The sequence below is a fragment of the Mobula hypostoma genome, chromosome 23 (assembly GCF_963921235.1).
Source record: "Mobula hypostoma chromosome 23, sMobHyp1.1, whole genome shotgun sequence".
NCBI classification, from domain to species: domain Eukaryota; kingdom Metazoa; phylum Chordata; class Chondrichthyes; order Myliobatiformes; family Myliobatidae; genus Mobula; species Mobula hypostoma.
Window position 1 is genome coordinate 20,944,300 of NC_086119.1, and position 13,576 is coordinate 20,957,875.

General features: G+C 40.3%; 1 protein-coding gene across 2 annotated transcripts in view; it reads left to right on the forward strand.

The window, feature by feature from the left end:
* Window positions 1-13,576, forward strand: part of ankrd13b (ankyrin repeat domain 13B) — a 475,933-nt gene that overhangs the window by 320,778 nt on the left and 141,579 nt on the right. For both annotated transcript variants that reach the window (XM_063031175.1, XM_063031176.1), the window contains exons 3-4: window positions 6,869-6,993; window positions 7,777-7,822. In XM_063031175.1, coding sequence (XP_062887245.1) covers window positions 6,869-6,993; window positions 7,777-7,822 — 171 coding nt within the window. The remainder of the gene's footprint in view (window positions 1-6,868; window positions 6,994-7,776; window positions 7,823-13,576) is intronic.

The following is a 13,576-nucleotide window of genomic DNA, read 5'->3' on the forward strand; positions in this document are numbered from 1 at the left end:
TATGAATCATTAAGATATCTGCAAGACCAGTGCAGGACCATATGTGGACTCTGGTCAGTACCATGCAGAGGACCTACATATGAGTGAATAAACACCTCCTCTATTGCTCAGCAACAAATTACAGAGCAAACTGTCAATAATGACCACCTTTGGGGCTCATTTTATTTTAAGACTGAACCAATTATACATAGCCGGCACAGACAGGGTGAGCAGAACAGTGAATTCTTATGTTCATCCACATTGTGGAAGCCGAGGCAAAAGATGTGAGTGTGTGTAGGAGGATTGAGTGAAGCGGATCTGCTTCTGCTGTCGTCCTTCTGTGAATCAAATAAAGGCATGTAATTATGATATATTTATTGCACATTTGTGGCGAAGTGCACATGTGTTCATGACACGATTAGATTGGAAAGGCTGACAATTCCTTGGAGGTTCCCTCCTTCAGCAGCTCACCAATTAATTGGGCAGTTCCCTTGATTATCTTCATGGGAGGGTTTACAAGATATTCAGCAGGGAAAGGCATCACAGTCCAGTTTGATTTTGTCGTCACTGAATGTCCATGTATGAGTGGAACTCACCGAGCATCAGTTAAAATGGTAGAGCACAGAAACTGGTCCTTCGGCCCACTGTGCCAATGCCAACCATCATGCTAATCTTGATTAAATCCCCCTTGCTGCATTAATTATATTTTCCTCTATGCCTCATTTATTCAATTACCAGTCCAGAGGCCTCTTAAATGTTAGTACTGTTCCTGCCTCCACCACCTCCTCTGGCAGTTCATTTCAAATACCAACTTCTCTGAAATACTTATTTCAAAATCCTCTTTAAACCTTCTTCCTTACTTTAAACTTTCACTCTCTAGTTTTAGACACCCCTATCGTGAGAAATTGACACCTTATCTATGCCTCTCATTATTTTATATACCTCTGCCATGTCACCTGCCATCCTCCTGCACTCCAGGGAAAACAGACCCAGGCTATCCAATCTCTCCGTATCACTCAAGCCTTCCAGCCCAGGCAATAGTCTTGTCAATCTTTTCTGACCCTCTCTAAGTTTAATCACATCCTTTCTGTCACACTGGGCTCTGAGGCTGATTGTAGTGAGATGCCCATCTGATCAACGCAGAAGGACTCCAACCCAGAAATTCTGAAGCACATGAGCAGACTGTTCCCCGTAATGCCTTATAAGGTTATATTTTGGTACCAAGGTACATCTTGTGTCCTCTTTCTAAGAGAGTATCAATTGAAGAGCAAACAAGAGAAAATCTGCAGATGCTGGAAATCCAAGCAACACACACAAAATGCTGGAGGAACTCAGCAGGCCAAGAAGCATCTATGGAGAAAAATACAGTTGATGTTTCGGGCTGAAACCCTTCAGCAGGACTCAATCGAAGAGGTTGTTTCATATTTCTGTTCTGTAAGATCAGATAAAAGCTGATAAGATTAGCTTTATTTGCCACATATACATCAAAATATACAGTGAAATGTGAAAATGGGCAGGCCGCAATTGGAGCCACACTTCTGGCACCAACATACCATGACCACAACTCACAAACCCTAACAGAACGTCTTTGGAACGTGGGAGGAAACTGGAGCACCTGGAGGAAACCCACGCGGCCACGGAGAGAACATACAGACTCCTTACAGGCTGCAGTGGGATTCGAACCCTGCTCTTACAGCTGGTGCTACGTTCCCAGAATGTCTACCTGTGCCAGGGAAGAAGGCTCTTACTGGACCAATCTGGGAAATGCCAGGTGTGCATTGTTGTATTTATGAGGGAACTGCATATCTGAAGCAGCTTTCTCTGGATCGACATGTTGAATGGCAAATCGTGTTACCAGCAGTAGTAACTTGAGGCAGACGTTCAGGAGAGTACAGTCCGCCTGGGAAGCGAGATGAGTTTTCCCCAACTGTATGTCCAGTGAAGACTTCCCTCTCATTGGGTGCGATAAGTCAGGCTCGAGCCTACTACAACTCTGACCGTTAAAAATTATTTGGATAGGTTAGAATAATTAAAAATTCAATTCATTAAAAAATAGTAAAGACAATAGAACATCAATGAGTATTTTAAAATGTTAAGATAAATAGAGTAAAATAGTTGCAGCTTTTACCTGTACTTACCTCTTTTAACAAACTTATTTAAATGTGCAGCACAAAATGTAATCTTACTGGAGCCTTCCTTGGTTTTAAACTGAAGGCCCAGGTGTGAAGTGCGCCTGGCCCTGCTCTCCACTGTATCATTCCCTGCCACTGGCCCAAGTAGTGAGCCTAGCAACAGAGCAAACAGTCAGGATGAGGCGCCACCAATTTTGGAAATGGAATCAATAACTGTAAATTCATAGAAATTGAAGAGGAACCTTCAGAATCAATTTTTAATGCACTAATTTCTTTGCACTCAGCAGCTAACATGTTCTAAATTGTAGTCCATTATTATGTGTAAAAATTGATGGTCTTTTTCAGAGTCTAAGAATCACAGATGTCATATTCTACCACAGAATATTAAATTCATGCACTAAATTAGATTTTAGTGTAAGTAAATCTCATATAAGCAATTCATTACATGGAAAATAGTGAATCGCTGGCAATTTGCTACAATTTTAGAACTAACTGAATTTGGATTCTTTCATTAACTCTGAATATTTGAACAGGGCAATCTGAGGAGTTGGAGCAGCCAGGATAATTTTCCATATTGTTAGTACAAATTTGGAATTATAGGCATGTACCAGTACCATATTTAATTCAACAGGTAACATGTGCCAGACTTTCTGCTGGTGGGATGGACTCAAAGAACATAGCCCCTCTTTTTATCTTTCGTAGTGCTTGCCAATATACTTTCCATTGAAGTTACTGTAACCACTTGGCGGTCGCTTGCACACAGGTCAATCAATGGAAAGGACCAATTGGCCTAATTCTGTTGCTGTCTTACAGTCTTGCAGTCTTATAAAAAGAAATGCTATGAGTGTGCTCAATTAGGTACCTAATCATTTAGTTTCACAGGAGTCTGTGGTAAAGTTTTTTATAATTTTTACAATTCCCTTACACAAGCATCATCAGTGTTATGAACGATTTCAAAGTCAAAGTCAAGTTTTTTAGCCATAGGCATGTACAGGTGCAAAGAGAAGGTTAATTGCAGCAACATCACAGACACATAGTATCAGATTCAGAAGAAAAACATACAATAAACAGAATATGTACACATTTTTTACAAGAAAGAACATTGATGACCCTGTTGATAAATATCCGGACCCGCCTCTCTGTTTTTTGCACTACCTTACTTTCCCTTTTCTATTTTCTATTTATGATTTATAATTTAAATTTTTACTATTTACTATCGATTTGTACTCCAGGGAGTGCGAAGCGCAGAATCAAATATCGCTGTGATGATTGTACGCTCTAGTATCAATTGTTTAGTGACAATAAAGTAATCCTCTCAGAAAAAAACCTCCTCTCATATTTCATATCAACACTGTTTACGTTTAGAATCATAGAGTGATATAGTACAGAAACAGGCCCTTCGGCCCAAATGACCGTGCAAAACACAACATGATTCCTGCTGGTTGCAGTTGTCCGTATTCAGCCCATAACCTCCCAAGCCCCTCCTTCAATGTACCCATCGATATGCCTCTTAATTGTTGCAATTATGCCCAGCTCAACCTCTTCCTCTAGCAGCTCATTCTGGGTATGTACTCACTTCCTTCTGTGTAAAGAAGTTACCCCTCAGGTCTCTTTTAAATCTCTCCTCTCTTCTCCTGAATCTGCGCCCTCTAGGTTTAGGCTCCCCAGCTCTGGGGAAAAGATGATGACCATACACTGATCCACCCCCTTGTGATTTCACAAGCTTCTGAGAGGTCTGTGCTCCAGCGAGAAAAGATCGCCGTTTGATGTGCCCCTCCCTCCCAGGCCTCTTTAATGCTATTGGTGAAATAAGTAGAGCAGCAAATAAATAATTACAAAAGGTAAAGTCAATGAAGTTATTTTCCAACATTCCAGTATCACTGAGAAACGTATAAGTGATGCCTGTTTACAGATTCTCCACTATGGAGGCTAGAGTGGAACAAAAAAATCTAGGTGGGCAGCTCATTGCCGTACTGAAGGGCTACTGCTAACTACAGGTGCCTTTCTTTCAAGCAGAGCTTTAACTGAGGCTAGGTGGACGTGAAAATCCCATAATATTGTTTGCAGGAGAGAGGAAAATCATTATTTATGCCTAGTAAAATGACCAGAAGCAGATTATTTTGTTGTGGTTTTTGCAGGATTACCCCTTAGTGATAATGACCAGTTAGACATAGAGAGCTGGACTTCAAGGCAGATGGTCCTGAGTTCAAATCTGGCCGGGTTCCAACCCGGGCAGCAGCAGTATCTGTGCAGAAGATAGGCTTGGCGATCTACTTCCGTATCTTGCCACAAAAACCCAGTGGACAACTACACTATCCATAGGGTCACCATGAGTCGACAGCACTCAACAACAGACATAGAGAGAATCTGTAGTTACTGACTAATATCTTTATAGTCCAAACTAAAGAGCACGTGAATTTATACAACCGAATACCTACTATGTTTCCCTGACCCTCCATACTGACCGGGTGTTCCTGATCTAATTTCCATGTGTCTGACGTGGGGTTATTTACTTCAGCGATCTGCGATGGTTCGTCTCTGGAGAATTGTCACTGCTTTGTATTTGAAGCTCCTTACTTTTAAACAGTTATCTGTTCAGGTGTCTCATTTCAATTTCACTGACTTGAGGTACCCTGACTGACCTGTGTCACTTTCTTACTGGTCCTGGCCCCAAGTCAGCATCCATTTATTGCCCTCTACGGAAAGTGACCGCTGGTAGTTTATGGCTGTTTGTTCCGAATCAGTTACCAAACACAGCAGCTTCACAAAATGGCCACCTTCATTCCTTCGACCTCATGACAAGAACAAAGACAATTAATTGGTCTGTCTACTTCCACTATCCTTGAGTCAGTAATTTGTAGACTGTAGTTCTTTCTGGCCAAAATGATCATATGGTCACATTAAGAAGCTTGGCTGAATGAAAATTGACCACCTTATTTCTTGCTATAGAGGAGCTACATTTCAGAAATATTTCTGATGTGCGAAGGATTGTTCCGAAAGGTATGTGTAAGGTGCTATTTAAATAGAAGTCACTCATTTTGGCTTTTTATCCTTGGGCAGTAGGCAGTCCACTGTTGCTATCTCGAGTATCTTCGACCATGTGCTCACTTCACTCAGAGGCGCTCAATTATCACCTGCCAGCTTGTATCCTCCCACTCCTTCCAACTTTTTATCTGCCTTCTGCCCTCATCCAGATGAAGGATCTCAGCCCAAAGCATCGACAGTTTATTCCCCTCCATAGATGCTGTCTGACCTGCTGAGTTCCTCCACCATTTTGTATGCTTTGCACAACACACAAAAGCCTGCATGCACTCAGTAAATCAGGCAGTATCTATGGAAGGAAATGGATAGTCAATATTTCAGGTTCAGATCCTTCATCAGGGTTCCAGGTTTCCAGCACATGAAGTCTCTTTTGATCCACAGTTACCATATAGCCTCATTTCATTTGTCACACATGACTTTATTTTGAAGAAATAAAATTTTTAAAAAGACAAATGCCTCGATTTCTTCATGACAGAAGTTAAATAATAACAAAAATAAGAACAAAGGTTTTTTTAGGCTTAATACATGTTGCATCAGAATCACATTTTGCGTGATTATAATCAGGATTAGTATATGAATTGGATATAACCTTATAATTACGTGTGATTTTATTTACCTGGTAATGATGCAGGAGGTGTTGACGGATATGGCAGGACATGTTGAGATATTTTGCAAGTTGGGTTGTAGACCACTTTAAAAATTATCTTAATTTTAGATTTAAAAATATTACTGCTTGATCTTGAACTTAAGAGTTTACAATTAATTGAAGGAAACATTGTAGCCAACATTGATTTCTGCTCCAATTGTTGCATTAAATGATTTGTTTTGCAGGATCGCAATTACCTTTTATGTTGTGGTAGCAGTTCACTTCTGGTAATGGAGAAGTCAAAGTCCAGTAATGCCTCTTTAATCCAAAGACCCTGTAGAGCTCAAAGTTTTGCTATGCCCAGAATTCCTTGCACATTCTTCTCTCTGTATACAGTAAACATTGATAACTTTAAAAATCTCAACAATGAACTGATTCCATAACCTATGGACTCATTTTCAAGGACTCTACTCTCATAGTCTCAGTATTATTTATTTATTTCTATTGTTAATTTTATTTTGTATTTGTATTTTACTTTCTTTTGCATATTGGTTGTCAGTCTTCCTTCCTTTGTAGTTTTTCATTGAATTTATTGTATTTTTTTTCTATTGTGAATGCCTGCAAGAAAACAAACCTTAGGGTAGCATAAATTTACTTTGAATATAGTCATAGTCATACTTTATTGATCCCGAGGGAAATCGGTTTTTGTTACAGTTGCACCATAAATAATTAAATAGTAATAAAACCATAAATAATTGAATAGTAATATGTAAATTATGCCAGGAAATAAGTCCAGGACAAGCCTATTGGCTCAGGGTGTCTGACCCTCCAAGGGAGGAGTTGTAAAGTTTGATGGCCACAGGCAGGAATGACTTCCTATGACGCTCTGTGCTGCATCTCGGTGGAATGAGCCAAAGTGAACATTAACAGAACTGTAGGCATTGCTGTGATAGCAGAAACGCCCACTTATCCCATACAGAGCTTCCTAAAATTAAGTTCTTACATTGTGTCATTTTGATAAAACAATTATAAAAAGGTGAATGAATATGCAAAAGTACTCCCCGGTCAATGGAAACATTAAGTAGACCTCTGCTCCTTTTCACCTGTGTTAATGTTCTTTGACCCACAGGTCTCCAGGAGGCTGTAAGTACAGGGGACCTGGAGTTGGTACAACTTGTTCTTCACTATCGTGATTACCAAAGATCTATTAAACGACTATCAGGGATCCCATGCCTATTGGATAAACTGCGCCAGGTAAAGCAACAGTCGGCCTCAAACTTCCTGTCTTCATTAAGGCTAATTGGGATTCCTATTGTAAAAGAAATGAGTAGAGAATTTCAGTATCATCATCCCTTGGTATACATTAATGCAACGGACAACCATATTGTGCAGTAGTACAGCAGGATTGATGGCTACACCCATAATTCCTCATACTTCGAGTTTCTAGCAGGGCCTTCCTTGCCAACTGCGGGCACAAGCCAACAGAGGCCTCAAATCTGGGCCGTGTGTAAAAAAAAAAGCCACTGATAATGGTCTAGGATTAGGTCTCCTCTGGACTCTCCATGGAGTTGATTTTGTAAAAAAAAATAAGGATATTGTGTAACCCGTAAGATTGAAAATAAACCCTCAGATTTGGGAATCACAACACATTGGAATGAATTGTGGCAGAAAAGGAAGGAAAATGAATTTTGTTGCTATTGGCACTGAAAATACAGCAGTTTTAAGGAAAGTGGGTGCGGTGAACCATTTCAATAAACATTTTTCATGATGGAATGCACATTTAATGTGATCCTGCTGACAAGCAGAAGCTTTATGAGATAAACATTCATATTAACATTAAAAATACCAGCAAATTCATTCTCAAAGGTAGCAGTTCACCCCACCGACCCTGTTCCACGTTGGGTGTGTACGAAGACCCTGACTTCCCAACATGCCGCTCAGGAGCTAACATCCTGTTCCTACATCTCTCAGAAGCTGTGATTCAGTGTTTCTGCAGATGGTCATCTAACCCTCCGTCCTTTGCTTTGTTTCCAACAGGCGCAAGACTTTTATGTTGAAATGAAATGGGAGTTTACAAGCTGGGGTAAGTTCAATCCAGTTTAAGGAACTCGGAATGTTTACTGCAGACAAGAGAGAAATGAACTGTAATTTTTGCTAGTATATCAGTAACAACATAGGAATCCAGATACAAAGCAAGCTAAGATAGTAGAACAAGGGGCTTGTGTTAAAGCAGGACGATCAATTTCACATTAGGGTTATTGTCACAGTTATAATACTTCCACATAGAATGATCAATATGTTGTGACTTTGATTGAAGTCACCGAAGAGACACTGGACTAGTGATATAGAAGTCTTTATTCATCACAACAAGCAGACATCATTCTGGAGACACTCGTAGAGGATCACAAATCAAAAAGGTACATCACATTTTTATACCCTTAAGATCAAAGGTAACAGTAGGTGATTCAATACAATTTCAATAGTTACAATGACATTCTTTACTTCAATACCTTGGGTTGAGAAACGGTTCCTTTGAGATATATATTTAGAGTGCAAGCACATTGTAATTGCTAAGACAGCTCTGAAGGTTCAGATGCTTTTGTTGGGAGAAAATAATTAGCGCAGACATTCCAATAAACTTCTGATGACAGAGAGCCAGCTGAAACCGTTAGTTGCCTGGATTCAAGCAAGTCAATGAACGCAACCCCATTGTCTTAATGTTTGGCTGATGCATATGCAAATATCTCATGGTTATCATTTTGCAAACCCATATCTCTTACCAGCTGTATTGTTTATTTGCAAAGGTTTGCTTTTAACCAATTTACTGCTTGCTATTTAAAATTTACATTAAGAACTATCGACTGGTTCATGCTTGAATTAATATCTGCTATATTTAAATAACTACAGTATATTCCCTGTTACACATCTTGTATTAATATAGCATCTTTCACAGCCTCATGACATTGTAGTCAATACTCAAACATGGAAGGGTCCTTCAAATAGCCATTGCATATTGACTGGAGCAGCATGATGTTGCAGTTAGTGGAACAATTCCATCCCAACACCAGAGACTTCCATCCTCATTTCTGTTGCTTTCTGTCTGGAGTTTGCAGGTTCTCCCTATAACTTCATGGTTTTCTTCTGGGTGCTCAGGTTTCCTCCTGGGTGCCCAAGACGTATAGATTGGTAGGATAATTGGCCGCTGTAAATTGCCACAAGCATGTATGTGAGTGATAGAATCCAGAAGGAATTGTTGAGAATCTGAGAAAAGTATGAATTCAGGATCAGAGACTTGGTAAGCTAAATGGTTTGTGTCTATGCTATGACTCTCTATCATTTCTTTTTCAGTGACTATGACTCTCTTTCTGAGAATTTTGCAATTATAATCAAAGTTCGAAGAAAATTTATAATCAAAGTATGCATTTGTCGCCTTGAGTTTCAATTTCTTACCGGCATTCACAGTAGAACGGGGAAATACAAATACAATAGAATCAATGAAAAACTACGCACAAAGACTGACAATGTGTAAAAGACAAACTATTCAAATACAAAATAAATAAATAAATAATACTGAGAACGTGATTTGTAGAGTTCTTGAAAATGGGTGCCTTGGTAATGCAGCGGTTAGCGCAACGCTATTCGGAACGTTTTGGAGTTCAGATTTCAATTCCGATGCTGTCAGTAAGGAGTTTGTACATCCTCCCTGTGGAAGGTGTGGGTTTTTCCTGAGCGCTCCGGTTTCCTACCACAGTCCTAAGATGTACCAGGTCGGTTAATTGGTCATTGTAAACTTTCCCGTGAATAGGTTGGGTTTAATCGGGGTTGTGTAGTTGCTGGGGTGAAGTAGCATGAAATGCTGAAAGGATCTCCTCCATGCTGCATCACTAAATAATTAAAAGTGAGTCCTTAGGTTGTGTAACCATTTCAGTGTTGAGGAGAGTGAAGTTATCTGCACTGGTTCATGCGCTTAAAGTGTACTAACTGTTCCTGAACCTGCTGATGTAGGCTCCTGTACCTCCTTTCAGATGGAAGCAGTGAGAAGAGAGCATGGCCTAGGTGGTGGGGGTCCTTGATGATAGACGCTCCTTTCTTGTGGCAGGTGCAGCACTCCACAGGACGTAGGAGCAGAATTAGGTCATAAGGTTCATTGAGTCTGCTCTGCTATGGCTCCATTATTACCCTTCTCAATTCCATTCTCTTGCCTTCTCCCTGTAACTTTTGCCACCCTGACTAATCAAGAACCTATCAACCTCCACTTTAAATACTTTCAATGACTTGGCCTCTAGAGCCATCTGTGGCAATGAATTCCACAGATTCACCACCCTCAACTCTGTTCTAAATAGACGTCCTTCTGTAGACTGCCTGCTTCCTTAACACCACCTGCCCCTCCTCTGATCTTTGTATCATCACAAAGTTGGCCACAGAGCCTTCAATTCCATCATCCAAATCATTGACATATAATGTGAAAAGAAGGGGACTTAATATTGACCCCTGTGGAACACCACTATTCACAGGCAGCACACCTTTGTAAATGTGCTCAATGGTGGGGAAGACGTTTCCTACGATGGACTTTGTGACAATTGGGGAGGCTAGATGAGATTTTGGAATAATGTCACATTGAAAAACACAGAACCACTGACAGCATATCAGTGGCTATGGTTCTGCCCATTATGTGTTAGGAACATCGTTCACCGGCATTATATTAGAGAATCATGTTGTATGTGAAGCTAGAAGAAATTTTCCATCCTCAAAAAGCACTGGGAAAATTCTCCCCTGGATTAAATTTTCCTGGAGCAAAGAGCTAATGACCACTCTTCAGTCTGTTCATCATGTGATGTCCATCCCTGTTTTTACCACAAAACGTGGAATGTGGAGCAAAAGGAGGAGGGAGGAGAAGATGGTGGCGTGACGCAGCGCGCGCGGCTGTTCCGAATGATATCGTATGTGTAACTAGGGGCCATGCACAATCCTGATTTGATGGAGGCAGCCGGGAGAAGCAAGGAGGAACACCTGGAGAAACTTCTGAAATGCTCACTTCGCTGCCGCTGCTACTGTGCGATCGAGAATCTCTGGAGGGGAAGTCCCCAAATCCTCAGCTTTGCCTATTGCCTGTTGCCAGGGCCGGGGTCGAAGCGCTCAGCAGAGATGGTGCTCGGTGCTTGGTGTCGGAGAGCTGGTCGGAGGCTCGGAGTTTTCGGACGGACTCGGAGTTGGACTGTGGTCGGATGCTTCCGGGATGCTGCATCGGCAAGTTTGCGGCGCTGGAGGTTCACCGTCTGCGTGAGATGATGGGACTTTCGGCAGACTTTTGAGACTTTTTACCATGCCCATGGTCTGTTCTTTATCAAATTATGTATTGCTTTGCACTGTTGTAACTATATGTTATAATTATGTGGTTTTTGTCAGTTTTTCAGCCGATTTGTCATGTGTTTCTGTGATATCATTCTGGAAAAACACTGTATCATTTCTTAATGCATGCATTATTAAATGACAATATAAGAGGACTGCGTGTCCTCATAATCTAAAAATCTAATCTAATCTAAAAATTTCAAGACGTTGGAGGAATTAAAAGAGATCTAAGAAATAGTATTTTATGCTGTGGGGTAATCACTGTATGTGACTTTAATCCATCTAATGCATTTCGTATTCAATGGTGAAAGTAATTTAAATTTGTATGAGATTGGTGGTACCACTAACATCATTGATTTAACCCTACTTTCTGTACCATATGTCACATCAGCTGTGCTGGCTTCTTGCACCTCTGGTCACAAATCACTTCCCTTTTGATCGGCGAGACAGAGTAACACCTTAACTATTGTCAGTTTTTGATTATCTGTCACAACCAGCTCCAGAAACAGTGTGAACTCTTCCCTCCTATCTCCTAAGTATAGACAGGTTACTTGCCTGGAAACCTTACAGCTCAGCAGCTTCATTTATTCCACGACAGGCCATCGCAATTGAATCACACAGCTCTCTGTCTCCTGGTTCATGTCTGTGTGTCATCTCATTTGGTAAGAATCCTGCTCGGTGTTTAGGATTTGGATTTGGGCATAGAGTCTACTTTTCATAACTTTATAAATCAATACTTCTGACATTTTGTCACTGTGTCTTTTCCTCAGATAAAAGACAATTGAAATTGAAAGTAGGTTATTAAGCAAAAGAATTTTCAGGAGCAGAGGAAATTTTTTTCTTGTTCCATCTATTTGCAATTAGTTACATACCACAATTCGGAAAGGCTACCTACTCGTTATCACCCAAACCACATATATTGCAAGCACAAAGACTATTGTTTCAATACAGATGTCTTGAAATAACACAAGGCCTGTTTGTACAAAATTGAGTAAAGAAAGGCATTCCTATACAATATCTATTCATCAACATAAAAGGAGGGTTTGACACTTGGAGCAAATTTGTCATTCCTGAGATGCCCAGATTCTTTCTTTTATACTAATCCTGAGACTTTTAATGATTTGGTTGATCTGACTTCATTTGCTAATAATGTCAATAAATTCATCTAGCTGTCTCTTCTTTAGTCTAATAGCTATTACCTTCAGTAGAGCTCACTTAAAATCATCATGCTTTTTTTTTACAAATTTGCATCTAGTGATTTCTATCACCATTAGACAAGAAGCTTGCCAATCATGCTTAGTGATAATTTTTCTATATTTATATCAGCGAAATAAATAATTTAGTCTTATTTTCAATGTTGTAAGTACATGCTAAAATGATTGGCCAATCTTAATTGGGTAATTTACATGAATAATTAACTTGTTTATGATAAAGGAAGTAATTCTTTGAAAGAGTTAATTGTCTCTGCCCTGTGCTTTCCCTCATTGTTCTGAGAAGTATTCATGTATTGTGGGAACGTTTCATCCCTCCCAAAGGGATATTAGAATGGGTATAGATCTGAAGTAGTCTTGACAGAAATGCAGAGATAAACTAATTGTAACACAAATTATCTCTAAGCATGAATATATGGATTAAGCAAGGAACAGGACTAGATCTATCCTGGAATCATCAAATTTCCAGCTGCCAATACAATCACCCCTCCCCAAATCTGGGCGTTTTGATATCCTTTCTGTTAGCATAATTATTGTAATTAGGTGGCAGAGTGGAGACATGTCTCTACCAAGGAGGTGTAAGGTATAAGTCCTGAAGAAGGGTCTTGGCCCAAAACGTCGACTGTTTACCCTTTTCCGTTGACGTGAGGGGGTCAGCAACTTTAAATAACTGTGGGTTATCATTTCGGAGGAAGCTGTCCCGGGCTCAGCATGAAGGTGTAATTATGAAGAAAGCATGGCAGCATCTCTTCCTCCTCAAGAGTTTGCAAGGATTCGACGTTGCATCTGAAACTTTGACAGACTTCTATAGATGTGCCGTGGAGAGTATACTGACTGGCTGCATCACAACCTGGTACGGAAACACCAATGCCCTTGAATGGAAAATCCTGCTAAAAGTAGTGGGTACAGACGAGTCCATCACTTGTAAAGCCCTCCCCACCATTGAGCACATCTACTTGCAGGAAAGCAGCATCCATGATTAGGGATCCCACCATTCTTGTCATGCTGTCTTCTCACCACTGCCACCAGGGAGAAGGTACAGGAACCTCAGGACTCATGCCACCAGGTTCAAAAACAGTTAATACCCCTTAACCATCAGCCTCCTGAACCAAAGAGGATAACAGCACTCAACTTCATTTACACAGTCTCTGAACTGTTCCCACAACCTTTGGACTCACTTTCAAGGACTCTTCATCCCATGTTCTCTATACTTATTGCTTGTTTATTGGTTTGTTTATTTATTTATTATTATTATTACTACAGTATTCCTTTCATTT